Here is a 26,194-nt window from a genome sequence, read left to right on the forward strand (position 1 = left end):
GTGCCCAGGGCCACACACTGGGCACTGTGGGTACTGGACACTACAGGGTCTGGCTCCTCACAACAGGCAGGAACAAACTCTCCCTCCTCCCTCCTCCCTCCTCCCCCCTCCCCTCCCTCAGCCCTCTCCCTCCTCCCCCCTCCCCTCCCTCAGCCCTCTCCCCTTCTCTTCTCCCTCTACTCCTCTTCCCTCCTCCTTCCGCCCCTCTTCCCTCCTTCCTGCACCCCTTTTCTCCCTCCACCCCCTCCCCTTCTCCCTCCACCCCTCTCCCCTCCTCCCTCCCCATCCAGGCCAAAGCAGGACGGGGCAGCTCTGTAAACAATGGGGCTCCGAAAGCCTCAGAAAGAAACAGGAGTGGGAGGAGGGATGGAGGGGGGCGTCCCTCCCCCCGCCGGCCACAGCTTCTGTTTATGAAGCCAGAGTAAACCAAGCCACGGGGATAAACTGTTTAGGAGAAGAGATCCGTCACATCCTAACCGTGTTCATTCATCCGTTTTATTGTGACATTTATTACAGGAATTCCCATGTCGGGGTCCTCCGCACAGACCGTGCCCACCCCTGGCCGTGCCCGCTCCGTGCCCGCTTCCGCCCGGGGGTGGCGGCCTGGCGGGGGCGGGGACGAGCCGGAGCCTGGTGGGCACCCGTGGCTGAGCCCGGCTCTCCGCCTGCTTGCTCCCGCTGGGTTCTGTCTGTGGTGGTCCGTGGGGTCTTCTCCGAGGGGCCACGACGGAAGGCCCTTGGCGCCCCCCGTTCCTCACGCCCCTCACCTGCAGGCTGGGCAGGGGTGCGGACAGTCTTGTGCGGGGAACGCGGGGCCGGGAGGTGCTAGTGGCAGCCGCACGCCCGCACCACCATGTTGCGGTACTTCTTCAGGATGACGTTGGAGCTGTCGTCGAAGTACAGGACCGAGATGGCGTTGAGCTGCGTCGGCGCACAGCAGGGCTTGGGCACCGTCTCCGGGTTGATGAAATGCACCTGGGACAGGGCGGCGGGCGTGAGCGGGGGGACGCTTCCGCCCTGCGTCTGGGGCCCCAGCCCAGCCCACGTCTTGGCCCACATGACCGCTCAGACACCTGCCGGGAGGTGTCCACAGCCTGGGGGGACCCTGGGCACTGTGGTTTTACCCCAAAGAAGCCACCAATACTGCCCAGGCCCCCTTGTTGTGAAAACCTCCCAAAGCACCTGACACTGTCTCTGGGGGAACATCCCCAGGGGTCCTCCGGAGGCCGAATCCGGCCCCAAGCCTGCGCTCTGGAATAAAGTTTTATTAGCACCCGGCCCCACCCCCTCATTTGCATACGACCACTGTGACAGTCTGGGCACTGCAACAGTTTCTGAGTCTGAACTCAGAAGCATCTCCTCTCCCAGGAAAAGGGTGCTGGCCTCGCTGCCCTGCCCTGTCCAAGAAAAACATGTCACCAACGCCACTTAGAAAGCTCTGGTGCCGGGGCTGGAGCCATAGCACAGCGGGGAGGGCGTTTGCCTTGCACGTAGCCAACCCGGGTTCGAATCCCAGCATCCCATAGGGTCCCCTGAGCACCGCCAGGAGTAATTCCTGAGTGCAGAGCCAGGAGTAACCCCTGTGCATCCGCCGGGTGTGACCCAAAAAGAAAAAAAAAAAAAAGAATGAAGGCCTGAGCCCCGATGACAGCTGGCGGCAGATCAGACATGGCCCACGGTCCCTGGCGCTGGGCGCTGTGGTCAGCCTGTGTCTCACAGCCACACTGCAGGGGTGGAGAAGGCCCCTGGCCCCAGCCCCTTCTTTGCTCCGTCCCGACACTGCCCCTCTCTGAAGCTCCCGCGATGTTCTGTTTACTCGACCGCTTCCTTCCCTGGACAGTGAGGCGAAGGGTGGACACCACATCTGGCCGGGACCCCCGTGATGTGCCCGTTCCCGGGGCCGCGTCTGCGCAGTGAGACGCCACTTGGCACAGGCGGGGCTGACACCCACCCGGGAAGCCGGGGACCCTGGGAAGCGGGGAAGGGGGGCTGCCCACGGGGAGGGACGTGACCACCACCAGCTCTCACACTGGCCCCTGAAGCAGTCCTGATTTCGGGGTTGCAGAGAGAGGGGTTGGGGGGGGACGCTCGCTCTACCCGAGGCTAACTGGGTGGGGGTTAGATTCCTGGCATCTCATACAGTGCTCAGAGCCCGTGGGGGCGATTCCTGAGCACCGCCAGGTGTGACTCCCCAGCCCAAACCAAACCAAACCAGAGGGTTTCTGCTTCTCCCAACGTGAGAGAAAGTAACAGAACACGAGCAGGGGTGAGCCTTCGCCGTAGGCCGGCACAGTCGCAACATGTCCGAAAGGTGTTTTAAGGGAGGAAGGTCTGCACCGGCCGGGAGCGGGAGCCACGCGGGGTGGGGGTGGGGGGGGAGCAGAGGTCTCCAGGGCCAGGGAGCCACGCAGGGTAGGGTGGGTAGGGTGGGGGGGAGCAGAGGTCTCCCGGCCCCCACAGCACTCACCAGCGTCTGCACGATGGCGTGGTTGGTGGCGTTCATGTAGGAGTTGAGCGGGAAGGCGCACTCCCCCTCGCAGTAGTAGGCGGCATAGCCCTCGGGTGCGATGATCCAGTCCTGGCAGGGAGGGCGGGCGCGTGAGGGGCAGCCCGGGGCCACGCGGCCTCCAGGCTGCAGACCCAGGCCCAGACGCCCCCACTGCAGCCCAGGGGCCACAGCCCAAGGCTGCAGAAGTAGCACCCGGTGACCAGCAGGAAGCAACGTGAGCACGGCTGGGGGCGTCCAGCATGGCTTGGCTTGTGGCCACACGGCGGGAGTGGGGGGGGGGCAGAGCTCAGCCGACTCAGTGGCCACCTAAACACAACGGCCTGGAGAGACCCAGGTGAGAGCAGGTGGCCGTGGGTGGCCCAGACCTTGGGCTGCTGGGCGGGTGGCACTAAAGCTGCCCCCGCAGCTGCCCCTGGGGGTAGGGGCTTTGCCCCACAGGCCTTGGCACAAGGGCATTAACACCGCGGGGCTCCACGGACCGACGCCCAGGAGGGAGACAGGCTGTTCCCAGGTGCTAGTGGCCTGACCCGGTCATCGCTCGGAGTCTCGCTGCCGTGGCCCCACGCCCAGAGGAGGCCCAGGTGCGCCTGGAGCCGGTGATCGGAACCTCACGGCCCTGCGGGGTGCCATCCCACCCCGCGTGCCACTCCACTCAATATGGCTCCAGAGAGGGCAGCCATGTTCCTGTCACATGACCCCGCCCTGGCACCTTGATTGGTAGAGGAACCAGCACCTGACCTACGCTGGGCCAATCAAGGGCAGGCAGGGGGCGGGACCAGCTTTCCAGGCGGGATTCCCCGCACAGCAGGACGAGGAGGGTGTTAGCCTGCGGAGGGCGGGACGGGGGTTCAGCGCTGAGCCCTTCAGTGTCTGGGGGCCACATCCTACCCTACGCCCGATGAGGCAGAGGGCTCTAGGCTGCTCTGTCCTCCCAGCCCGGGGTCCAGGGCCAGCCGCGCCCCCCTTACCTGCCAGCCTAGGTCGCGGAAGCTGACGTAGAGCTCGTGCTTCTTGCAGGCCTGCCGCTGGTCACTGCTGCTGTTTTCTGCCTCGGCGGAGACGTGGACGCACAGAAGGGGACGGGGTGGAGGGGGGAGACAGCACAGGGATCTCAGCGGGAGGAACGCAGGAAGCTGGGGGCCCCCTGGGGCGGGAGACGCCCTCCTTTCCCCACAGCTGCCCCCCCCCCCCGCCCCCGCCTCCTGGCCACATGCGTTTCCTTCATGCCCACATGTCTGGATGCCAACACTGGCCTGGACTCCACATGGGAAGTCCCGTCCAGTCTCATCATAGAGGCAGGACGGTCCAGCCCATGGTGCCGCACCCCCCCCTCGGACTCTGCGGACAGAGGGGCACAGAGAGGCAGGGGACACTTCTACCTCCTCCCTCCCTGCGTCCCCTGCCCCCCCCCACCCATACACACACACACACACCCATACACACATGCCTCCAAACACGCGCACACAACCATACACACAAAACCATATACATATGCACACACACGCACACACACGCACACACACACACATGCACAAACACACACACATAGAGCGCTGGGAGCAAGGAGGCAGAAAGGCCAATCCGCTGCCCTCCAGAAAAACACTCGGCTGAGGTTTCTTTGAAGAGACAAATTAGGCCCCGGGGTTTCCCAGAGCACGAGGTTTGCAGACGTGTGGGTTGGAAACAGAGTCCTTGTAAACATGGAGAAACCTCATCCTCATCCTCATTTTCTCCCTCTTCCTCCTCTTTGCTGCCCCTGCATCACCCACCCTTCACCTCACAGCTAGAGCGTCGGTCCTTTCACTTCTCTCACTGCCACCAAACCTTTTCCACATCTCACCCCTGCCCTTGAACCATCAGCCTGAGTCCCACTATTACCAATTTTCTTTCTGCTGCATGAGCAGGTGCCCCCACCTGCCCCAGGGCCCTTGCTGCCTCCGCTTCCTGCCACGCTCCTCCCCTTGGCCTTGCTGTCTGCTTCCACCTGCACAGTTGCGTCTCGACTGCCAAATCTCGCCTCTTCAGAAATGCCTCGTGAGGCTGCGGTTGGATTCCCAGAACCTGGGGTCCCTGATCCACATCCACATTACTAAACACACAAGTAAAGAACAGGTCTGTGCCTTGGCTCCTGTCCTGTCAGGGCCCCTTGGCCCCGGTGCCCCAGAAAGCCGTGGGTGTGGGCAGTGGGTGTGGGCAGGAGGGACTGGCACGGGGCAACTGCCCACTTGGCCTGCTTTGGGGACACCCAGTGGGTAGCTGGGCGACCACCCAGGTGGGCTTTGGATCCCTGCAGGAAGTCGCACCCCCGGCCTGGTCGGCGTGTGGCCCACAGCTGGACACGCAGCTCCTCCTGCGAGGGTGGGTCCAGTTAGGCTGCTAGGACCCAATGCAGCCAGTAGGGTGCAGGTGGAAGCTTCTTGAAGGTGACCTCACTGCTTAGGGGGCCTGGGAAGACGCCGGCTCCCCTGCCAGGGACAGGAACGCGCTGATGGCCGCAGGCAGCTCAGCTGTCACTGGCCGGGGCCCACAGGGACAGGGACGCAGCCCTGCCGCCCCCTACCCCTGCCCACCCGAGAGGGACCCCATGTCCGGAACCAGCAGGAAGTGCCGCTCCTGCTCCATGGCGCCCCTGGCTTGCAGAGTGTCTACACCGCCAGGGAAGCCTGGGTGTTCAGATCCAGGATCACGCACACCCCCTCCCGGGGGAGTTAGACTGGGTGGGGGCAGGGCAGGGTGCTTGCTGGCTGCCCCCGCTGACTGACCCCTCCGCTTTCCGCCTCCCCGTCCCCGGAATCCTGCCTCTGGGCCGTGATCCTCAGTGTCACTGGCCCGGGTGGGCGTGAGGGGGGCTGAGCCCCAGCCAGCTCAGGCCCACACGCTGCAGGTCAGGCGCCCTGGACAGATGCCCGATGTCCTGCTGTCCTGCAGCCACGCGGGGAACCCACTGAGAGCAGCAGGGTGGGGTGGGCCGGGGCGGGCGGAGAGCAGGAGGGGCGAGGGGGGGCCAGAACAGCCGTGTGGAGGGAGTTTTACTCCCCCCCTCCCTGCCTGCGCCTGGGAAGGCCCTGCACAACGGGGCAGGTGGATGGACGGACGGACGGACACACAGATGGACGGACACACAGACGGACGAGCAGGAGGTTTGGGGGCGGGCGCTGGGGGGCGGGGCGGCAGGAAGGAGCGGCTGGGCCCCTCCTGCACCCCCAGTTTGAGTGGCGCCAGGGACAGCATGGGGGGGCAGGAGGGGCCGAGGACCCCAGGCTCTAGAACCTTCCATGCGTGAGACAGGCGTTCACAGGGCCCCAAGGCCAGGCAGGGGAAGGGGAGGGAGGGCAGCAGGAAGTGGGGGCGGGGGTCAGGGCAGTGGGGGGCTCCAAGAGGAGACGGAGGCGCCCACCAGCTCCTCACGGCTCCGCGCAAGTGCAGGCAGCCTGCAGGGACCCTCGGGGTGGGGTAGAGGGGAGGGGGGGTGGGAGCGGCCTGGACAGGACAAAACTTGGGGCTCGGACGGGCGCAGAAGCTCCTGTTCCCGCTGGCTCTGCTCTGACGCTCGAGGAAACGCGGCTGAAGGGGCCGGGGGCTCCCGGGGCCCCACCCAGGAGCACGGCAGTGGGGGGTTGCCCAGGGAGGACCCTTCCGAAGGCTGCGCAGAGGCTGCTGGGGGGCACTGGGCCTGCAGCCCCCAGACCCCAGCACCCCCCCCGTCCCACCCCTGCAGGGGGCTGCCCCAGGAGACCCTGGTTGGCGCGAGTGTCATGTGACCCTCTCAGGACGGGAGGACGTGGGGAAAGGTCCGCACGGCCGCTCCCCGCCCATATGCACGACAGGACGCTCCTGCCGGCCACCTCGGTGCACCCTGGGGCAGGGGCAGCAGCCACTGGCCACGACAGGCCGCCCCTTTGCTTTCCATCTCCTCTGGCGTGCGTCAGTGACGTGTCTCGCCAGCCTGCACGTGCTCCTTTCCCACGCACAGAACTGCACGTGCTCCTTTCCCACGCACAGAACTCCAAGTGCTCCTTTCCCACGCACAGAACTCCAAGTGCTCCTTTCCCACGCACAGAACTGCACGTGCTCCTTTCCCACGCACAGAACTCCAAGTGCTCCTTTCCCACGCACAGAACTCCAAGTGCTCCTTTCCCACGCACAGAACTGCCAGTGCTCCTTTCCCACGCACAGAACTCCAAGTGCTCCTTTCCCACGCACAGAACTGCCAGTGCTCCTTTCCCACGCACAGAACGTTCTGACCCGTCCAAATCCTACGCGTCAAAATCCCGAGACCTCCCGCTTATTTCCGTTATTTCTGTTTGGGGGCCACACCCGGCTGTGTAGGCAGCGATCACTCCCGGGGGCTCGGGGACAGTGTGCGATGCCGGGGACTCGGCCCGGCCAGCCGCGGGGGCTGGGGAGCGAACCATGAGCCTGGCCTGGCGGGGACAGACGTGAGCAGACGTGGGCAGCCCAGGCTGGCTCTGAGCATCCCAGCCGTGAAGAGGGGACCGAATTGGAGCCGGTGCTCCCCGCTGTTCCCTTCTAGAACCATCCGTGGGGCACGGAAGTGGGCCTGGAGCCCCCCGCCCCGGCCTGCTGTGGACGCCCGGGCCCCTTACCTGCAACGTTGGCCACCCGCAGGGCCTCCTGGTTCTTGGGCGGCTTGGAGCGGTTCTGGCTGCGCTGCTTGGGCCCCGTGGAGCGGGCGCTGCGGAGGTGGACCTCGGTGGCCTTGAAGAAGGCCACCATGAAGGGCTGCTTGTTCTGGGGTCCGTGCCGCCCGATGAGGCCCGCCAGCTTGGGGTTGACGCTCTGCCCTAGGCGGGGACAGGGAGACACGGGCGTCACGGGGCGGGCGGGGAGTGGGTAACGGCTGCGGAGGGCAAAGGGTGCGGGGGGCAGGCCTGTCCCCTGCTCACTCATGCACCGGCCACGCGTCTGGGCCGCACTCCCTTGAGGCCGGGGCTTGCTTTCGGGGGACCAGAGGGAACCAACAGACACACACGGGCACCCAGCAGGGGTGCGGCTGGCTTGGACGCCCACGTGTCAGGTGACCAGCTCCCTGTCGGGGCCACCGGAGCGGAGAACAGGCGCCCTCGAGAGGCAGGGTGCCACAGGGTGACTTGAGGAGGGGGGCGGCCCAGGAGGGCTGGAGGCGGGGGAGCTGGCCACTCTGCTTCCTGGGGGACACTGGCCCCGACTCCCGGCCCAGAGCCCCAGGACGCGGCCAGGGGAGCGAGTGTGTGGGGAAGAGGCTGAGGCACGGGAGGACCAAGCACGGGGGTGTCCTCGGAGCCGGGGCTGGAGAGCCGCCAGCAGAGCCACAGTGCGGGGGGGCGGGGGGACACAGCGGCCCCGGAGAGCCGGTCGGGGACCAGAGCAGAGCTGGCCGAGGGGCCGCCTGAGACTCGGTCTTGTCCTCGGCACCTTGTCCTGAGCTGACAGGGACACAGGGGAGGCCCCGTCCCCTCGGCCGCCTCGCCTGGGGGTCCCGGAACGGGGTGCCCACCCACAAGCTCTCCTGAAGTCTCGAGAATTCTGAAGACAGAGCAAGCCACGGACACCACGCCTGTCCACCTCGAGACGAAGCCCCCAGGATCCCCGGCCTGGCCACGGGAAGGCGGGAGTGGACACTGAGGGCGGGAGGGGTCGGGCCGTGGGCACCTCCACATCTGGAGCAGCTTCCCGGGGAGTCCTGGGGGCCTCTGCGGCCCCCATGTGCCCACCTCGGGCTCCCAGGGGTGCCTAGAGAGGAGCATCGGGGGGGCGGGGGGGATGCAGGCTTCCGCATTCCTCAGCGGGGTTTCCCCGAGGTCAGCGTCCACAGCCCCGTGAGCCCATAACCGCCAGGAACCGGAAGGTCTCAAGGCAAAGAGCCTCGCAGGCAGCTGTGCCTGTCCCGCAGACGCGCTACCCAGACACGGGGTCGCACTGAGGGGGCGCAGAGCTGTGCGGCAATATCGGGGCCTTCAAGTCCCTCCCCCGTGAGATGAAGCGGACGGTGTGTCCCGGGGCCCCTCTCCCAGGCACCAGCACCCGCTGCCCACGCCAGCTGCCAGGTCGTCCCGAGCCACCCCTCGCCTCGATGTTCTGATCCAGCACCTGAGAGCCCCGGGCTCAGGCTGGGCGACTCAGCCAGCAAAAGGAGAGGCATCCCGGAAGCTTCTGGAAAAGGAGCTGGCCACACTGGTGTCCAGGAGCAGCCCTCTCTCCCCCGACGGGGCTGAGGGAGGAGGGACGGGCGTGGCCCTGGGGACATTCACCGCCTGGAGACCCCGGGAGGGCAGAGACACAGACGGGTCCTGTGATGTCCTGAGCTGCTGGATCAAACCCGTCCTGAAGTCCGAGACTAGACAGTGGGGCAGTTCACTCTGCTCCAGGGGTGCTACTCGTCTCTGAGGGGCTCAGAGCAGAGGCCGTCGGCCTCCGAGAGCAGGCGTGGACAGGTCCTCGCTTCTGGCCCGACCCAGGGCTCTGGAGAGCAGCTGCAGTCCCCCTCACACCCTGGTGGGCCATCGGGGGCGGGAGCAGGACGGGACCCCATGGGCCGTGGGGGCTGGTGCCGAGCAGGGGGGCTGGGGGAGGAAGGGCTCACAGTCTCACGCAGGGCGAGCTCCGGGTGACAGGAGGCCCGTGACAGTGGCCGGCCCGGGGGCCAGTGCTGCCTCGTGCCGCCCCGCCACCCACACTGGGCTCTGGACAAACAGGAAGTGAAGCAGCCGCAGGCGCGGCAGCCGGGGGCCAGCTGTGCCGGGCGGCGGCTCCCGACCTCGCGTGCCGACCTCGAGTGCCGGGGCTCCTCCATGCAGCCGCCACGGGGGGCCCCACAGCCCGGGAGGAGCTGGGGCAGGGGCAGGTAGTGACAGGCCCGGGGCGGGGGAGGGGCCGACGGCTGGGTGCGGGGAGGCCCAGGGGCACCCCGTCCAGTGTGGGGCAGCGGGGAGGCCCGGAGGAGAGGGACGAGGAGGCCAGTGACGACCCGTTGGACCCGAGGGCCCCGAACCCTGCCCCAGCGCTGCCCTTCTCACCCCGACACACGTGCACATCCCCAGGGCAAACAGCAAAGTGGCCAGAGGGCACAGGACCGGGGTCTCCCCGTGGCAGCACTGGCCTCACCCATGGGCGGGTCCACAGGGCCACAGAACCGGGCCCCTGGTCCTGCAGCCCGTCCCGCGCCGGCGTGACCAGCTGACGGCCACGCCCTTCCCGTCCACCCAGCTCCCCAGGTCAGCCTGATTCATGGTGCGGCTCTCGGGGCCCCGGGGGTGGTTCCCGCACGGAGCCGACGGGCCGAGTCCAGCTCACTCCCTGCCCGATGCCAGGCCGGGGGGTGTGCGCGGGCGGCCAGGACTGTGGGACCGGGAACATGTGGGGCGTTGGGGACTGCCCTGATCAGCCCGGGGACGGGCGTCTGCCGGCCAGCCGGGCCACAAACCCCATCTCAATGTTCTGGACAGAGGAAGAAGCCCAGGACTGGGCCCCCCGGCCGCTCCCGAGAGCCGGGCTCCCCGCTGCCCGGGCCCTGTCCCTCAGGCGCTTCCCTCCCTGGCAAGGGGGCAGGGCGGGGTCAGCACGCTCTGTCCTGGGGCCCGGCCCGGGGGATCGCAGTGACCCTCAAGCCCAGTGCCCGGTGGCCACACGCCAGGGAAGGTTTGCGAGCGAAGGCCGGGGCTCGGCCCCGAGGCGGCACTGTCCCGGCCCTGGTGTCCCCTTCTGCCAGGAGCTGGCTGGGCCCCGCACTGACCACCTGCACAGACGGTCCGTCCACCTTCAGCCTCGTGCCCACTCCAGGCCAGGGGGTGTCGCGCGCCCCGGAAGCAAGTGAAGGGTGAGGAGCTGCTCGCGCGCCCAAGATGCAGGGGCCGCGGGGACCCCCGGTGGTCCCTGCCGGAGCCCGAGCCAGGCCAGCCTGCGGTGGGGTCTCCGCTCTGGTCACGGCCCGTCCACCCCCACACCAGACACCAGCAAATGCCGGCCTTGGGGGCCTGCGGGGGCTGCTGGCCTGGGCAGCTGGGGGCCCACAGAGAGGCCTGCTGGGCTTCCATGGGACGCAGGTGGGCCCCAGCTGGGGGAGGAGCACCAGCCACGGCGTCCTGGGTGGTCCGGGGGGACATCTGGAGGCCCCGTGAGCAGGAGGGTTCGAGACATCTGGGCCTCGTTAGAGGGCCCCGCTCGGCGGGAGGCCGGGAGTGGACAGACTCTGCTTCCGGCAGCCCCCAGGGAGCCCGTGTCCGGGACGTGCCCCTGCCCCGAGCCCGTGTCCTCCCCTCCAGGTGGACGGGATTTGGGGGCGCGGCCCCACCAATGGCAACCCAGGCAGGAGCGCCTCGGCACGGCCGACCGTCCAGGGCCCGCGTGGCCTCCCCCAGGACAGGACGGGCGCAGGGGCACGGACACCGGCCCCGGGTCGGGCCGGGCAGCCCAGGGAGCTGCAGAGGGGGCTGCGGCCGGGGCTGGGCCGGGGGTGGACGGGAGGCAGCACCGGCCCGGCCCAGGGCCCCGCTCTGGGTTCACACCCGGGTACAGCTGGTGGCAGCCGCCCCTCCCCCGCCTTCAGCACAGAGGGTGGCGGGTGCATCCCCCGCGGGGACAGAGGCGTCGAGGGCTTCCTGCACCGCAGCTGCAGGGGCGGGGCGGGGCGGTTCAACTGGTCACTGGGATGAGCTCATCCGCCCTCGAACCGCCCTGGGAGCTGGAAACTATTATTAAGCCCATTTTCCAGATGAGGAACGTGAAGTGACTCAGCCAGGTCACGCAGGTCCCGCGGGGGCAGGGACAGAGCCCGGCTCCAGCCATGAGGCGGCACTACCTCGTGGGATGACAGGGTGGCGGGGGTGGGGGGGGCGCGGACTTGAGGGGAGGACGGGGAGGGCAGGCGAGGTCAGGGGTCAAGGCTGGGTGCTGGCCGAACTGCAGGGACCCCCGGACCTGTCCCCCCTCTACCCACACAGTGAGGAGGGGCCACACCCCCGTTACCTGCGGCTGCAACACTACCTGCCCCCTGGACGACACAAGGAGGCGGCCAGCGGGTCAAAGGCCCAGAGAAGTCCTGCAGCGACAGCGCAGGGCCCCGGGACCCTTCGGTGCCCCACGCGCACGCAGGGCCGTCCTGCGGGGTTCCAGGAGCACCGAGGGTGGCCTGCCCGCAAGGCCTCGAAGGGGCAGAACCGTGGCCCGAAGCAGGCGTGAGGGGGCCAGGGGAGGGGGCCGGCGGAGCAGCGGCCTTGGCAGCCCGAGAGCAGGACGCAAGCACGGGGCCGGGAGGAGCCAAGTGAGGGCTGAAACTGACTGAGGGGCGCAGGGGAGCACCCCTCGGGCAGGGGGAGCACCACCCGGCCCCTGAGCACCACTGCAGGCCCCTGCCCCTGGGTGGGGTGGGGAGGGCCACCCTGGGTCACCCCACACGGCCGGAAGCGAAGATGCACCCTCAGGCCCTGGCGCTGAACTGCCGCCCCCATGGGCCAAGAGTCACCAGAAGGGGCCTGGGCTCCCGAGCACTGCCTTGGGAGCCGTCCAAAGAGAAAAGCGAGAGATCTGGGGAGGTTCTGACTGCCCTGGACACCCAGGAGGGCAGAGGGGGGTGGGCACAGCACAGTGCGTGACATCCACTCCCCCAAGAAGGGGCCGGCAGGGGCCCTGCCCGGGCGAGCGGGACCCACCGTGGCCCCTGAGCGCGTCCCCGGGCCCGGGCACCTACCGTCCAGGGTCTCCACCGACAGCTGCAGGCCCAGGTTGTGCCGGGGGTTGACCACCCAGTGGTTGCTGGTGGCCGTGATGTCGAACACCAGCCAGCCCTCCTCCGAGGCCCACAGCGTCCGGCTGTCCAGCAGGAACAGGTCAGAGTCCCTGCAAGAGAGGAGGGACGTTGGCTGCTGCCCCAAGCCCGACAGCAGGGGGGTGTGGGCAGGCAGGGAGCAGCCGTGCCGTCCCCGGAAGGGTCACCAGCCTGAAGGCCCAGAGCAGCTGCGTGGAGAGGGGGGTGCAGATGAGATGTTGGGGGGTGGGCAGGGTCCGCCCTCCTTTACGGGGTGATCCACCCCTGCTGGGTGCTGCTCCTCACCCACACCCCAGGGACAGAAGGAGAAATGGCGGGTGGGGTCCAGCCTGTCACATGCGACGAGCCCAGGGCCCCCAGGCGGGAGGTGGGACCCAGAGGACACAGCCCAGCGCCCCCCGGGGCAGCTCTGTGGAGCCTCCGCTCAGCCGGCAGCCTCGCTCCCTCGGCTCCGTGACGGGAGGAAACTGACCCTGAGCAACTTCGGAGGGGACGGAAGACAGGCGGGAAAAGGGGAGAAGGAAGGAAGCGAAGGAGGGAGGGAGAGAGGGAGGGAAGGAAAGAAGGAAGGACAAAAGAAGAGAGGGAGGGAGAGAGGAGCAGCAGGAGGGTGGAATGAGCCCACGGGGACGTGGCTGGACCCAACACAGGGACGGGAGGCTGGACACAGGGACGAGAGGCTGGACACAGGGACGGGAAGCTGGACACAGGGACGGGAGGCTGGACACAGGGACGGGAGGCTGGACACAGGTGACGGAAGGCTGGACACAGGGACGGGAGGCTGGAGACCCGCCACTGGTGGGAAGCAAACTCCTGTCCCGGGTTCTGAAATCACCCACAGAGAATTTCTTCTCATGCACCGTGGAGACGGGGCAGAGGCAGGAGAGCCGTGCTGTGGAGGCTGCTGGGCCTGAGGGGGGCACCTGGGATAGGGGCAGCCGAGAAACTCGTGTGCACACGCGAGCATGCACACACACATGCATGTACGCATGTACCATACATGCACACACATGAACACACACTAATGCATACACCCACACATGCATATATTCATGAACACAAGCACAGGCATACACGTATGTGCACACATGCATACACACACATACACGTATGTACACACCTACACACACGCACGCTCCGAGCCTCCAGTCCTCACTCCTGCAGATCCACACACAGACCCCCGGGCCCAGTGAGCGCCTCAGGCGGGCGGGCGGACCAGGCGCCAGCCCACAGGACAGGGCAGGGGTGCGTCAATGGACAGACCTGGGGAGCCATCAACACCCTCCTGCTCTCTGGCCCCCCTGGGGACCCTCAGCCAAGCAGGCTGGCGGGTTGCGGGGTCTGAGGCTGTGGCACTGCTGGGGCCCGGGGCTGGGGCCCCTCTTCCAGCCCAGGAAAGGCCGCGTCCCCCCTCAGCCACTCGGGGTCCTTCGGGTCTGGGGACTGTCTCCACCCTGCCCTGCACACCTGCTCACTGGCCGGCTGGCCCTGGGTGGGCACTGAGTCCCCTCCCAGGGCCCAGAGGCCCGGAGCTGGGACCCAACGGGACTGTCCCCCTGGCCCCCCGGAAGCTGCTGCTGCTCCCCCCCCCAACCTCCGAAACCCAGACTCCCCCCAGACCCTGCGAAGCTTGAAGCACCCGTGACCCCAGCCCGAGGGGCGGGGGCTAATGTTTAACCGCAGCCGGGGACGGGGCCCTGCAGGGACACGCATGACCGGCTGACACGGCAGGGAGGGCGGAGAGGGACCCCCAGCCAGCATCCGGCAGCTACCCGCCCCGGCCGCTGTGGAGCGTGGCCGTGGGAAACTGGATTCCCAGTCACCCGTGGCAGGGCTGGGCTGGCGTCTCGTCCCCGGGACCCAAGAGTCCGTCCCACGGCCACCCCCAGCAGGCCAGGGATGTGCAGGAGGCTTCGGGAGCTGCTGAGTGGCCCAGGCTGGGCGGCAGGCCCCATGTGTGGGGGCATCAGAGCCCCCCGGGCGGGGGAGGTGGCCACGAGCCCAGGGAACGGGGGTCCTGGGCCGGGGGCGGTTTGCTCCGGTGATGGCACCCCCAAAGCTGTGCCCTGCGGGAGGGGCCCCGACCCAGCAGGAAGGACCTGGGGACAAACTGGGGTCGGGGGGGGCTCCCGGCTGACGGGGGGGGGGCAGTGAGCTGCCTCTGGCGTGGCCCTCACAGGACAGGGACAAGGGAGCCAGACTCGGGGTGTTGCGGGGGGACCGAACCCAGGGTCACGGGCAGGAGGGCCGCGGTGGGCGGGGTCACTGGGTTGGGAGCAGACCCGGGAGGTGCCGGGAGCAGTGGGCACTGGCCACTGCAGGCCCCTGGGTCCGGGCAGCGCAGGTGTGGAGCGAACAGGGGGCAGGTGGGGGCTTTGGTGGGGGCGCACGCCCCCAGCTGACCTGCGCCTGGGGCTCAGGGAAGGGGCTCCGGGGGCCCAGCCCTGCACCAGGGCCGGGCGGCTGCAGATCAAAGGGCCGCCCCCCAGCCCCCCAGGCCCCGCCAGGCCCCCCGCCTGCCCACCCACCCACGCACAGGGGATGCCCTGCCCCTGCCAGGCACTCTGCGGTCCTGTCGCGTCCAGCCCCCGCTACCCACCCCCCGTCTGTCCCGCCCCCACCCCTGTCCGCAGCGACCCCTGGGCCGGGTGCCAGGCGGCGGAGGCTGCGTTTCAAAGCGCTTTCTTTAGACCCGGGCAGGCCAGACTCCAGGCGTCTAAATCGGTCCCCGCCTCTGCAGCTCCCGCGGGGACCCCCGTCTGGGTCTGCCCCTCCCCCGGCACGTCAGGAGGGGACAGGCCAGGGTGGGGGTGGGGACAGGCCAGTCCAGCCTGGGCCTCTGTCTGCCGCCCGCAAGCCCAGGGCAGGAAGTCTCAGAGCCCACCTGCCCACGTGGTGCCCTTCCCTGTCGCTGGTCTCGGGCACGCAAAGGCTCTGACGGAGCCTGCTGCACAGGTGTGCCGGCCTGGGGTGGGGGGAGGTGCGGAGCCCCCCGCGAGCACGGGCGCACCTGCCGCGGGCCAGGGCTGCCGGGATGCACCTCAACGTCAGAGGGGGTCCCTCTGGGCTGCTGGGGGGCCGCTGCCCGGAACACACACCCCACCCAGGAACACGCGATGGTCTGACCCAGAGCAGCTGGGCTGCAGGAGGCCCAGAGTCGGGGTCTCGGCCGTCACAGGGGGACCCGGCCCCGGGACCCTGAGCCTGGAGGCAGTGCTCTGAGCACCAAAGTCTGAGCAACACACCCAGAGCCGGGTGGCCCCCGAGGAAGTGGGGGAGCTCGGCTCTGGGAGACAGTGCTCCCGGGCCAGAACCAGCCAAACCGGACCAGGCCTGTATGCTCTGGCCACGATGTCCACGTTCCTGGGGGCCCGAGCCCAGACTCCAGGGCCTTTGCACGTGGGAACAGGAACCCCAGGTTGGAGCCCCGGCACTGCAAATGAGCACCACTCAGGGAGCCCCAGAGCACTGCAGCAGGAGTAGCCTGAGGACCAGGTGTGGTCCGTCCCCCCAGAATGGAAGAAAAAGCCCAAATCCTGTAACGTGAGGGCCGAGAGACAGGACAGTTAAGTGGGCGTCTGCCCGGCACTCGGCTGCCAGGGTCCATCCCCGCCCGACACACGGTCCCCAGAGCTCACCAGAGTGACCCCGAGCACAGAGCCAGGAGTCAGCCCTGAGCACTGCCAGGCGTGTGGCCCAAAATCTGTTTCAAATCCCCTGTTGTGCCCCATAACGAGGAGAGGAAGAAGCGAAGGTGCCGACAGCTGCTTGTGGGGGCCCCCGGGCCTCACCCACCTGGTCTGCGGCCCGCAACCCCCCCACCCCGGTGTCTAGGGTCTCTGCTCTGTCTCCCCGCTGGGCGAAGCTGGTGCCCCTCCCCGACCCCTGCAGCCCCGGCCCCCAGCAAAGGGCAGCGGGTGCGAGGGCCCCGGGGCAGGAATGGGCCTGCACCTCAAGGGGCCCCCCACGGCCGGGCCAGACCCTGCCTCACTCTCGTCACCCCCAAGGGACAGAAGCTTCCGCCAAGACTCGGGGCCCCAGACTCGAATCTGCCTCCACATCCCGGGGGGGTCGGGCCGCTCCCCCGCCCCCAGCAGCCGCCAGTTCAGGCCACCGCCCCCGGCCTGTGACCTGGGCACTGCTGGCCCCGTGGCCACGTCCACCCAAGCAGCTGAGCCACGAGGGCAGACGGGCAGAGGCCACGGCAGCTCTGGAGGGGGCATCGGGAGGACGCTCCAAGGGCAGACCCCCACCCTGCGTAGGCCTCTGACCCCTGTGGCCCCCAGCAGCCCGGCACTGACCCAGGGGGACTGGTCAGCCGAGTGTTGGACGGCTCCAGGTTCCCTGCAGTGACTGGGTCCCCCTTTCCCTAAAAAGGTGCCCGGGTTTGGGGCCCAGGGCTCCCAGGAGGCCAGCCGGGGGGGTCCTGTCATTCCGAACCTGCCAGGGAGGCCCGGCCGGGACTCTCGCTCAGCCTGCGGCAAGAAGGGGCGGTGCCGGGGTCCCCCCCGAGAGGCCAGGCCCGCCGGCAGCCCCTGTGAAGGTTCTCCCGGGCCCACGCTGCCGGGCAGCCCGTCTGGCATGGGGAGTGGGCGGGCCAGGCGCCAGGGAGGGGACTTGGGCTCCGAGACTTTCCCCGGCCGCCCCGTTTCCTGCAGCCCTGGATCAAAATAGCAGGAGCAGAGAGAGGTGGACGCAGCGTCTGTCCCACGCGTGCCGCACAGCCGGGCCACAAACACGGATGCCCCCGCAGACCTGTGTTCTTTTTCAGGAACCGCCTGTGGCTGTTTAAGGCTCAGGGACCAGCCAGGCTGGAAAAAGGAGGGAGGGAAGGGGGAGGAGGGCGGGGGGTGGGGGTGTACAGGGCAGGGGGGCGGGGAGGGGGAGCAGTGGGGGTGCGGTGTGGGGGGTGGGTGCTCAGGGCTTCCAGAGCCATGGCCAGGAGAGCAGCCGGGGACAGCCGGGGGCAGCTCTGCTCTGCCCACTTCACAGAGCCCCCAGGAGGGCTCCGGGTACACGCCCCGTGGGACCCAGCAGGCCAGTGGCGGGCCCGGGGTCGGGGGTGCTTGGGCTGAAGGAGGCCCAGACCACCGCCCCGCCGTGTGGACAGGGCAGCGAGGCCAGCTGTAGCCTCCCGTGGTGCAGGCTCGGCCCCCTGAGCAGGTGGACCCTCACGGAGTGGGCAGAGGGGTGCGGAGAGGGTCACGGCCACGCTGAGGAAACAGGCTCCCTCAGGTCCGCGGCGTGGCCTGGGCAGGGCGGGAGGGGCCCGAAGGGGTGCACACAGCGAGGGTCCTGCCCGTGGGCCCGGACCTTGGCCACGGCCAGGGGCGCGTGGGGGAGGGGTGGGGACGTCACTAAGTGGCCACACGGGGGATGTGGGCAACTGCACGACGGAGGGCGGGGGCCAGTGCGGCGTCTGGGTGCGGGGGGCGAGGGGGCGGGCGCCAGCGTCCCCCGTCCACTCCTCGGGGGGCAGGCGGGAAGGCTCTGGCCAGCGGCACTGAGGGGCTGGGCCCCGAGTCTCCCCCGATGCCCCCTCCTGCCCCTCCCCCAGCCCCCGGCCCCGACTCCCGCTGTCCTCCCCAGCGACAGATGACCGCTCATGACCAAATTGAAAAATATTAATTCTCTTTGTTGCCTGCCAAGAAGGCTAAAGCAATTACAGGCCCTGATATGAAACACAGATGTTAATGCGTTTGGAAAAACAGGCCCCCATCGGCGGGCAGAGGCCGCGGGTGAGGTGCCGGGGGGGGGGGGGGGAAGCGCCAGATGAAGCCGGGCCGGCCGGACCAGACTCCAGCCCATGGGGAGCCCCCCCCCCCCCGCCCACGGGGTGCCGGCACTGACCCTCACGGTGCACCCGCGGGCTCGGGCAGTGACACGATGACGAACATCACGAAGGACCAGGGCACGGCCGCCGTGGGCAGTCCTCACTTCTCGGGAACTGGGCCGGAGGCCGAGGGGCGAGTGCAGGCAGCCTGGACGCGCCGGGCAGGGGTGGGGGGAGCTGGGCCGAGCCGCCGCAGTGCTCACTCTGCCCACGGACGCACTCGGGAGGCCCCGGCCTTAGGGGCTGGACCCCCCTCAGGCAGAGGGGAAGAAGCCCGCGGGGAGAGCCCTGTCTGCCTCGGAGGGACCCGGGCGCGACCCCGAGGCCGGGTGGCGACACCCGCCAGGCCCCCCGATGAGGCTCTGCCCAGGCCCGGCCTGGCGAGGAAAGGAGACGGGAACGGCGTCTCTGACCCAGGCAGGAAGGAGGAGGCGTCCGTGGAAAGAGGCCTCCCTCCTCACCTCCAGCCTTGCCAGCCTGTGCCTCAGTTTCCCTGCTGGTTCTCCCGGAGACACCAGACAGCTCCTTCCTCTCGGACAGTGTGTGACACATAAGGGCACGTGAGCGCACCTGAGGGCTCCATGCCTCACCCTCTCCTCCGAAGGCAGCTGCACGCAGCCCCGGGGAGGGGGCACCTGAGCTCCCTCTGGGAAACGGACATGGCGGGCCAGCAGGCCCCCTCACGGGCCTCGTGTCCACTCCACACGCATGGGGTGGCCACGCCACCGGGCAGCTGGTCAGACACAGCCACTCCCCTGGGAGGGGACACAGGCCAGCTCTGTCCACCCTGGGGCCTTTTCAAAGTCTCAGTCCCGCCCGGGGACCACTGGGTCCCACACCCAGAGCTGTGCCTGCGCCCCCGTTTTGAAGTCTACCTCCAGGGTGTGTGAGCTGGGACCCCAGGGTGGGGCGGGGGCGCCCAGCAAGTGACATCACACTGACCAAGCATGCACGCACACATGCACACATGCGCGTGCACACATGTATACACATGCATGCACACGTACACACATACACACACGTGCACACACATGCAAGCACACACATGCATACATGCACGCATACACATATATTCACATGCATGTGCACGCACGTGTGCGCACGCACACACACACACACACACACACACAGTCTCTCGTGGGCCTGGGACGCAGCAGGAAGGTCAGACGGAGACACACCCGGAATGCAGGTTCCCTGCAGAGTGAGCCCCGGCGAACATTCGAGAAGATCCCAAACAAACCAAGCCGGGGGCTGGCTTGGGCGAGGCCCAGCGGGAGGTGTGCGGCGTGCGCAGACTGCCCCCACCTTCCTGGGCTCCCCGGGGCCAGGCAGCCGGCCGCTGCCACCGCCCACGAGGGCCGCCTGGACTAAGTGGCCACTCCTAAGAGGGCAGCTGGGAGCCGCGCTCACGCCCAGGGTGGACGGCGCGAGGTGAAAGCCAAGAGACATGGAACGAGGCACGTAGGCCTTCAGGAGCCCCAAGAAAGTTCCAGAAGCTTCTGGAAGCTTCCAGAGGCAGAGAACAGCAGGGGCTGCCCTCTCGAACGTTCCTTTCTCGGGGTCACCGGGCCTGGACACACTCTGGGGTCTGTGCCCTGGGTGAGACTCGGCCGTTGTTTGAGATCAAGTCGGGGGAGTCACTCCCTGTGCCAAGAAGTCCCTCCCCCACCCGGGCCGTGCGGCCGGAGGGTCTGGGGTGACGGCCAGGACGCGCGCGCGGCCTCACCTGGGGCACTCTAGAGCATGGGGTGGGGGGCGCCCACCCAAGGCCCAGCGGCAGCCCCAGGCGCCTTCCCAGGGCAGCCCGAGGGGGCACAGGCCCAAGCCCCTCCGGAGCTGCTCAGGAGCAAGGGCTGGGCAGGGGTGAGGAGCACGGGTCCGAGGCGGTGGGTGTGTGTCCTGCAGGGCGGGACCTTCCCTCGGGGTCCAGCACCGGGAACACGAGTGCCACCTCCCTTCGCGCCCCCAGCCCCTCACGAGCCCCTTCCCCTGCCTTGGAGGCCCAGGTGGCAGCTGACCCCTGCTCGGCCCCGAGGCCGCCTGAAGCCAGCGGCCCAGCAGGCTCCCGGGACACCGTCCACCCCACACGGCCGCCCCTCGGAGCTGCCCTCTGGCCTGCGACCACCAGAGGCCACAGCCCTGGGAGGGGGGTGGGCGGGAGGATGAAGCTCCTCCACGGCGCCAGGCGCAGGGGGCAGCAGGCGGGAGCCGGGCCACCCTGCTCCAACTCGGGGCTCGGGAGAGCGGTGGGACGCGGCCCTGCCAAGGGCGGCCCCGCTCCCACAGCTGTCCTGGCCTCGGCGGGGCCGGCGTGGACGGCCTCCAGCTCGCCTCATTATCAGAATCGAATCTGGATTCGGAGGGATCAAGAGGGAGCAGCCGAGGCCGCCCCGGCCGGCTAATCCCCAGCCCCCCGGGCTTCCCCGGAGCCAGATGGCACGGCTCCGCACAGCTGCGGCCGGCAGGGCCAGGACAGAGCAGCCCCGGGCCCGCCTCACCTCCATCGCGGCGGGAACCCCGCACACCCCGCCCTGGCGTGGCAGGAAGGGGCTGGAACCGCACACCCAGGGGACGGGCGGCGGGGAAGGTGGGGGCAGTGCGGACGCGGGAGAGTCGGGACAGTCAGGGCCATGGCAGTGGGGTGAGGAGGAGGGCGGTGGGGACGGAGGCGGTGGTGGGTGACAGGCGACAGCAGGAATGAGGGTGACGGGGTGGTGGCAGCCGTCAGACGGAGGGTGGAGGGATGGCGGCCGCGGGACTAATGCAGGTAATGCAGTGTGGACGCGGGGACAGAGGTAATGGTGCTGGTGACGGTGGTAATGGTGACAGTGACGCGGGGGGGTGGCCACGGGGACGTGGTGAAGGGAACGTGGGGATGGGGACGTGGGGATGGTGACATGACGGAGAGGACGAGGGGACGGTGACATGATGGAGGGGACTGGGGACGGTGGTGAGGGGACGGTGGGGTGGGGATGGCCGTGCAGGGCGGGTGGTGACGTGACGGTGGGTCCACAGAGCCCGTGCCGACAGGGGTGCCGAGGGTGGCGCCGGCGGGTGGCGCCTCGCTCCCTCTCCCGGGAGTGTGCAGCCCTGAGCCCGCCCCTGCCCCGAGAGCGGGAGTTGCTCCTGGCCAAAAGCCCATTGGTGAAAGATCCTTTGATGGGTCTGGCCCCGGCCTCGCCCCGCACCCTCGCCCCGCACCCGCACCCGCCTCCAGGCCTCGCCCCAGCTCTTCCCACCGCCCCAGGACAGGCCTCCGGCAGCCCCCACCCTCCCACTACGCCCCCTGCCCTGGCGGCCCCCTCCCCCCACCACGGGCCCCGGCCCAGCCACTGCCGCACGCACCTGCCCAGGTGTTCCCGCAGCACCTGGTAGACGCTGATCTGGAACGTCTCGTTGTCGAAGCGCTCCCGGATGTAGTCCTTGTAGATGCGGAACTCGGCGGCCGTCACGGCCTCCCCCTCGGGGATCTTGGACAGGTCGAAGCGGAATTCCCTGTGGTGGTAGCGCGGGTGGAAGAGCTCCTTGTCGTGCTCCACTGGAGGGGGACAGGCGGCGGCAGCCCGTCAGGGACGGAGCCTCGGGCAGCCCGGCCTCCACCAGTCGCCCAGAGCCGGCTGACAGACGCCCCCGGGCTCAGCCTGAGGGCCCCCGGGGGCGGGGACACTCCCGGGGCTGTCGGGGTTAACCCGCAGTCGGCTGGAACCTGCTAGAAGGCCACGAGTGCCCAGGCTGACAGGGTCTGGCTGCCCGCCTGCCCAGCCCCACCACGGGGGGCGTGAGCACCGCCAAGGTGAGGTGGGGCCACCCAAAGCCGCAGCCCTGGGGTAGGAGTGCGGCACTGAGCGAGGCCTCTGGTTCTGTGACCCCAGAGGTGGCATCTGCCAACTTCCATGTGGGCAGGTCAAGTTTCTGCATGAGGTCAGCAGAGACAGAGAGGGACCTGGACCCCAGCAGGGCGCCCTCTCACCTTTCCCCAACAACCAAATCCACACCTTGGAGGAGGAACCCCGAAAACTGCACCCCCGGGGCAGTCAGACATGTGCCCAAGACAGCCCGGGTCAGTGAGTTTAGTCAGATAATAAAGGCAGGGAGAGGAGAGAGGAAAAAGGCAAGGGAGAGGAGACAAGCAGGGGAGATGAGAGGAGAGTGGCTGGGGTGAGGAGAGGAGAGTGGCAGGGGTGGGGAGAGGAGAGCGGCAGGGGTGGGGGGAGGAGAGCAGCAGGGGTGGGAGAGGAGAGCGGCAGGGGTGGGGAGAGGAGAGCTGCAGGGGTGAGGACAGGAAAGTGGCAAGAGTGGGGAGAGAGAGGCAGGGGTGGGGAGAGGAGAGCGGCAGGGGTGGGGGAGGAGAGCGGCAGGGGTGGGAGAGGAGAGCGGCAGGGGTGGGGAGAGGAGAGCTGCAGGGGTGAGGACAGGAAAGTGGCAAGAGTGGGGAGAGAGAGGCAGGGGTGGGGAGGAGAGAGGCAAGAGTGGGGAGAGAGAGGCAGGGGTGGGGAGGAGAGAGGCAGGGATGGGGAAAGGAGAGAGGCAGGGGTAGGGGGAGGAGAGCAGCAGGGGCGGGGAGAGGATAGTGGCCCCCGTTAGTCATCCTCAGTGCCTGGGCGCAGGGCACGGGGCCGGGCAGAGACTGAAGCGCGAGATGAACCTCGCAGTGCCAGCACCGGGCACGGGGCCGGGCAGAGACTGAAGCGCGAGATGAACCTCGCAGTGCCAGCACCGGGAACAACGGCGCCGCGGGGTCGGGTAAATCGAGGCCGGGCTGCGGGTAAATCGAGGGCTGAACCCGGCAGTTCACCAAACTAGGCCCCTCTATACACAAGCACACGAGAGCACACATGTACACACTCACATGAGCTCACAGATGTGCCAAGACATAAGGACACATGTGTGTACATGTCAGCACACAGGATCTGCACAAGTACATGCAGGGCACAGAGGAGTATTATGACACATGCACACACGTGAGCACACATGACACACAAGCATGTATGACACATGAGCATTCCTGACACAAGAACGTCTGACACATGTACAAATGAGCACATATGACATGCGAGCATTGTATACACATGAGGGTGACATATGAGCATGTGACATACATGAACACATGACACACATGTGAGCACAGATGATACATGAACCTGTATGATACACGTGAGCACATCTGACATCCACACCCACATGCGTGCGTGTACACAGGCACGCACATGTCACTGCTGGTGCCACACGGTCGCTGGGCAGACGTGTCTTTCCCACCTGGACACCCCCTCATCTCTGGGGGCCCCTGAGTCACACCCAGAGGGCTCAGGGCCCCTGGCGGTTCTCAGCCCAGTTCCGTGGCTGGACGGTTCCGACCCGGGCCCTCCAGCCTGGGCCCACAAGGTCTCCCTGCTCCGGGGGACTGGGGGCCACCGCGAGGCCCCCGCAGGCCTACACAGCGCAGATGCTTCCTGGGGGGCCCAGGCACACAGCGGGGGCCGAGCTCCCGCACACAGGTCCGAGTCTGCCCCCACGTGTGTGTGTGGGGGGGAGGGCTGTGCGGGAAGGGCTGGGGGCCAGGCGGTGACTCGTCAAGAGGCCGCAGCTCAGCCCTGCGGGGCGGGGCCGGTGGGGACGCGTGTGTGGGCGAGGTCTGCGGGAGGGAAGACATGGCAATTCCGTGTCTCGGACCACCAGGAGCCGTCACAGGGGCGACACCCTCCCCAGAGGCCCCAGCCAGGAGCACGAGGGCTGCTTTGGCCCAGAAGTTTCTAGAGCCTGACGCTGCGTCTCCCTCTGGGCCAGGCTGTTGGCGGCAGCCGCTCTCCGAGGCTGTCACTCGGGAACAGGAGACGTGAGCTTGGACCGAGGTCCCTGCCCAGTGCCCAGTGCGGAGGCGGCCGGGGGCCGGACAGCCCCGGCCCCGTGAGCCCCCGGGCCCCATCCCCCAGGGTCTGATGGGGGAGGCTGGGTCCGTCCTTTCTGTTTCATTGTCTTGGTGTGGGGCCTGCCCCTCGCTCTGCGCTCAGGGGTCACTCCTGGCCGGGCTCTGGGCGTCACCGGGGGGCCAGGGGTTGAACCCGGGCCAGCCGCATCCCTCCCTGCTCTCCTACAACCTGCATCTCTAACGAGACGCCCCTAGAGAGGGGCACTGGCACGTGAAGGCCACCCACACCCACGGCCACTCCTGTCCCTCTAGTGCACGTCCCGGAAGCTCTGGCCCGGAGAGGGAGCCCAGACAGGCTGCGGGGGTGGCCCCATGCCGTGGCCGGCATTTACTCGGGACCTGTGACCCGCAGCTGCCTACCGTGGCTTCCGCCTCTGCAGTGGGGTCCTGGGGTCCCGCTCCCGGGGCACTGCAAGGGCCCTGAGGCCACAGCACGGCGGCGGTGGGGGGGACGGAGGGAGAGCCCCAGGGCTGCTGGCCTCCCCAGGATACTGGGCCGTCCGCGCCTCCCCCCAGCATGGCCGAGACGCCCGGGTCAGCTGGGCAGACGCAGCTGGTCCAAGGTATTTCCAGAGCGAATCAAATCAAATGAGGATTTATGGCCCTTCCCGGGGCCTGGGTTCCGTCAGCCTCAGCTCGTTAGCGGGCCCGCAGGTGCAGCCCGAGTGCGGCCGGCCGGAGCCCGCGGCAGCCGCGCCTGGACACGGCGGCTGGAACAGCTTCCGAGAGCAGAAGGTCGAGGTGGCACAGTGGCCCGCTGGACAGGAGACCCGGGTGGAATTCAGCGCCCAGTGCTCGGGGCAGCGAGCCCCCAGGGCAGGCTGTGCGGCCACGGCACGGGCCAGAGAGGAGACTCAGAGGCCACAGAGAACGGGCTGGAGCCACGCAGCGCCAGGGACAGACATCGGGACAGACACTGGGAGCACTGCTCAGTGAGCGTCCAGGGGTTCACGGCCCTGCCCCGCCCAGTCGCAGCCGGATTAGCTTCGCTCAGAACCTCCTTCCAGAGAGGTGCGGTGGCACTCACGGGGGACCCGAAAGATCTGTCGGATGTGTTTAAACCCGTTTCTTCACGATCCACTGGGGCAGCGTGACTTTGCGTGTCTCAGCTCTGCACGTGGGCCGCCACGCGCAATTTTCCCGGGTGCAAAGGGAGGGTGCCGGGTTCCGGTCCCCTGGTCTTGGCGGCGCCAGAGGCCATCTGCAGGGCTGGGTGTCGAGCCCTGGCGGCTGAAGGGCTGCAGGCCCTCGGCAGCCTCACCGCAGCCTCCCGCCCCTCCGGGACCCCGACAGGAACCCAGCACGCCGCCCCAGTGCCCTGCACGCGGCCGCCCAGCTTCAGAGGACACATGACGGCAGAGACGGGGATTCCGGCCAGCCGGCGGCCAGGGTGGGCTGCCCAGGGCCAGGCGGGTCGGAATCCGGTTTCCGAGAAGCAGCCGTCCAGTCCCTTCTTGTGCTTCCCGGCCGCTCAGACCCTCACGGCCCCCACCGCCGAGGGAGCCGCGCCACGTGGCAGCCACCGGGACTATCACTAACACCCTCGGACAGAGTCGCACCAGGCTGGTGGAGCGCCATCTCCCAGCACGCACCCCCCCTCCCCTCCCAGCCCACAGGGGCTGCACGGGGGCCGAGCGTCTGTCCTCAGGAGCGAGGGGTGGGGCACGCAGCTGCACCACAGGATCAGAGGCCCCCGCGTCCTCTGTCCGCCGGCTTTGCCCCCTAACGCATTTCACCTCGTGGTCCCAAAGGGGCTGCCAGGGCCCCCGCACCACACTGCACCTTCACAGTCCCACGTTCCAGCTGGGAGAAGTGCACGAGAACAGAGTTCTGTGTGTTCCAGCTCATCAGCCAGCAGAAGTATGTTCCGGAACCTCGAGCAGACGACCCCTGCGACCTCCCCGGGGTGAGAACAGGCCCTGGGGCCACTCTCATGCCCAAAGGAAGTCGAGTGAGGCACCGAGTGCCACGGGGCCGGGTGGCAGAGGAATCCTGAGAGGCCACAGTGCCCAGGGCAGAGGTGAGGGATGTGGACAGGGAGGATCCTGATTCTAGAACCTTCTCCAGACGCCGCCGGGGTCTGGGATCTGGACCTCCCGGCGTTGTTTCTGGCGTCAGGGGCGCCTGGCTCGACATCCTGCCGCTTCCCCCGAGGCCCCGTCA

The 26,194-nt window shown here is 68.3% G+C and overlaps 1 protein-coding gene across 1 annotated transcript in view; it reads right to left on the reverse strand.

The window, feature by feature from the left end:
* Window positions 1–473: 473 nt before the first annotated feature.
* The window catches only part of BMP7 (bone morphogenetic protein 7), a 39,939-nt gene continuing 14,218 nt past the window's right edge, over window positions 474–26,194 (reverse strand). The window contains exons 2-7 of the mRNA XM_055138996.1: window positions 21,451–21,643; window positions 12,195–12,343; window positions 7,117–7,314; window positions 3,478–3,554; window positions 2,468–2,578; window positions 474–975 (exon numbers count right to left, since the gene is read on the reverse strand). Of these exons, the coding sequence (XP_054994971.1) occupies window positions 826–975; window positions 2,468–2,578; window positions 3,478–3,554; window positions 7,117–7,314; window positions 12,195–12,343; window positions 21,451–21,643 (878 nt within the window). The 3' untranslated portion in view covers window positions 474–825. The remainder of the gene's footprint in view (window positions 976–2,467; window positions 2,579–3,477; window positions 3,555–7,116; window positions 7,315–12,194; window positions 12,344–21,450; window positions 21,644–26,194) is intronic.

This window comes from Sorex araneus, chromosome 5 (genome assembly GCF_027595985.1).
Source record: "Sorex araneus isolate mSorAra2 chromosome 5, mSorAra2.pri, whole genome shotgun sequence".
In the NCBI taxonomy this organism is placed as follows: domain Eukaryota; kingdom Metazoa; phylum Chordata; class Mammalia; order Eulipotyphla; family Soricidae; genus Sorex; species Sorex araneus.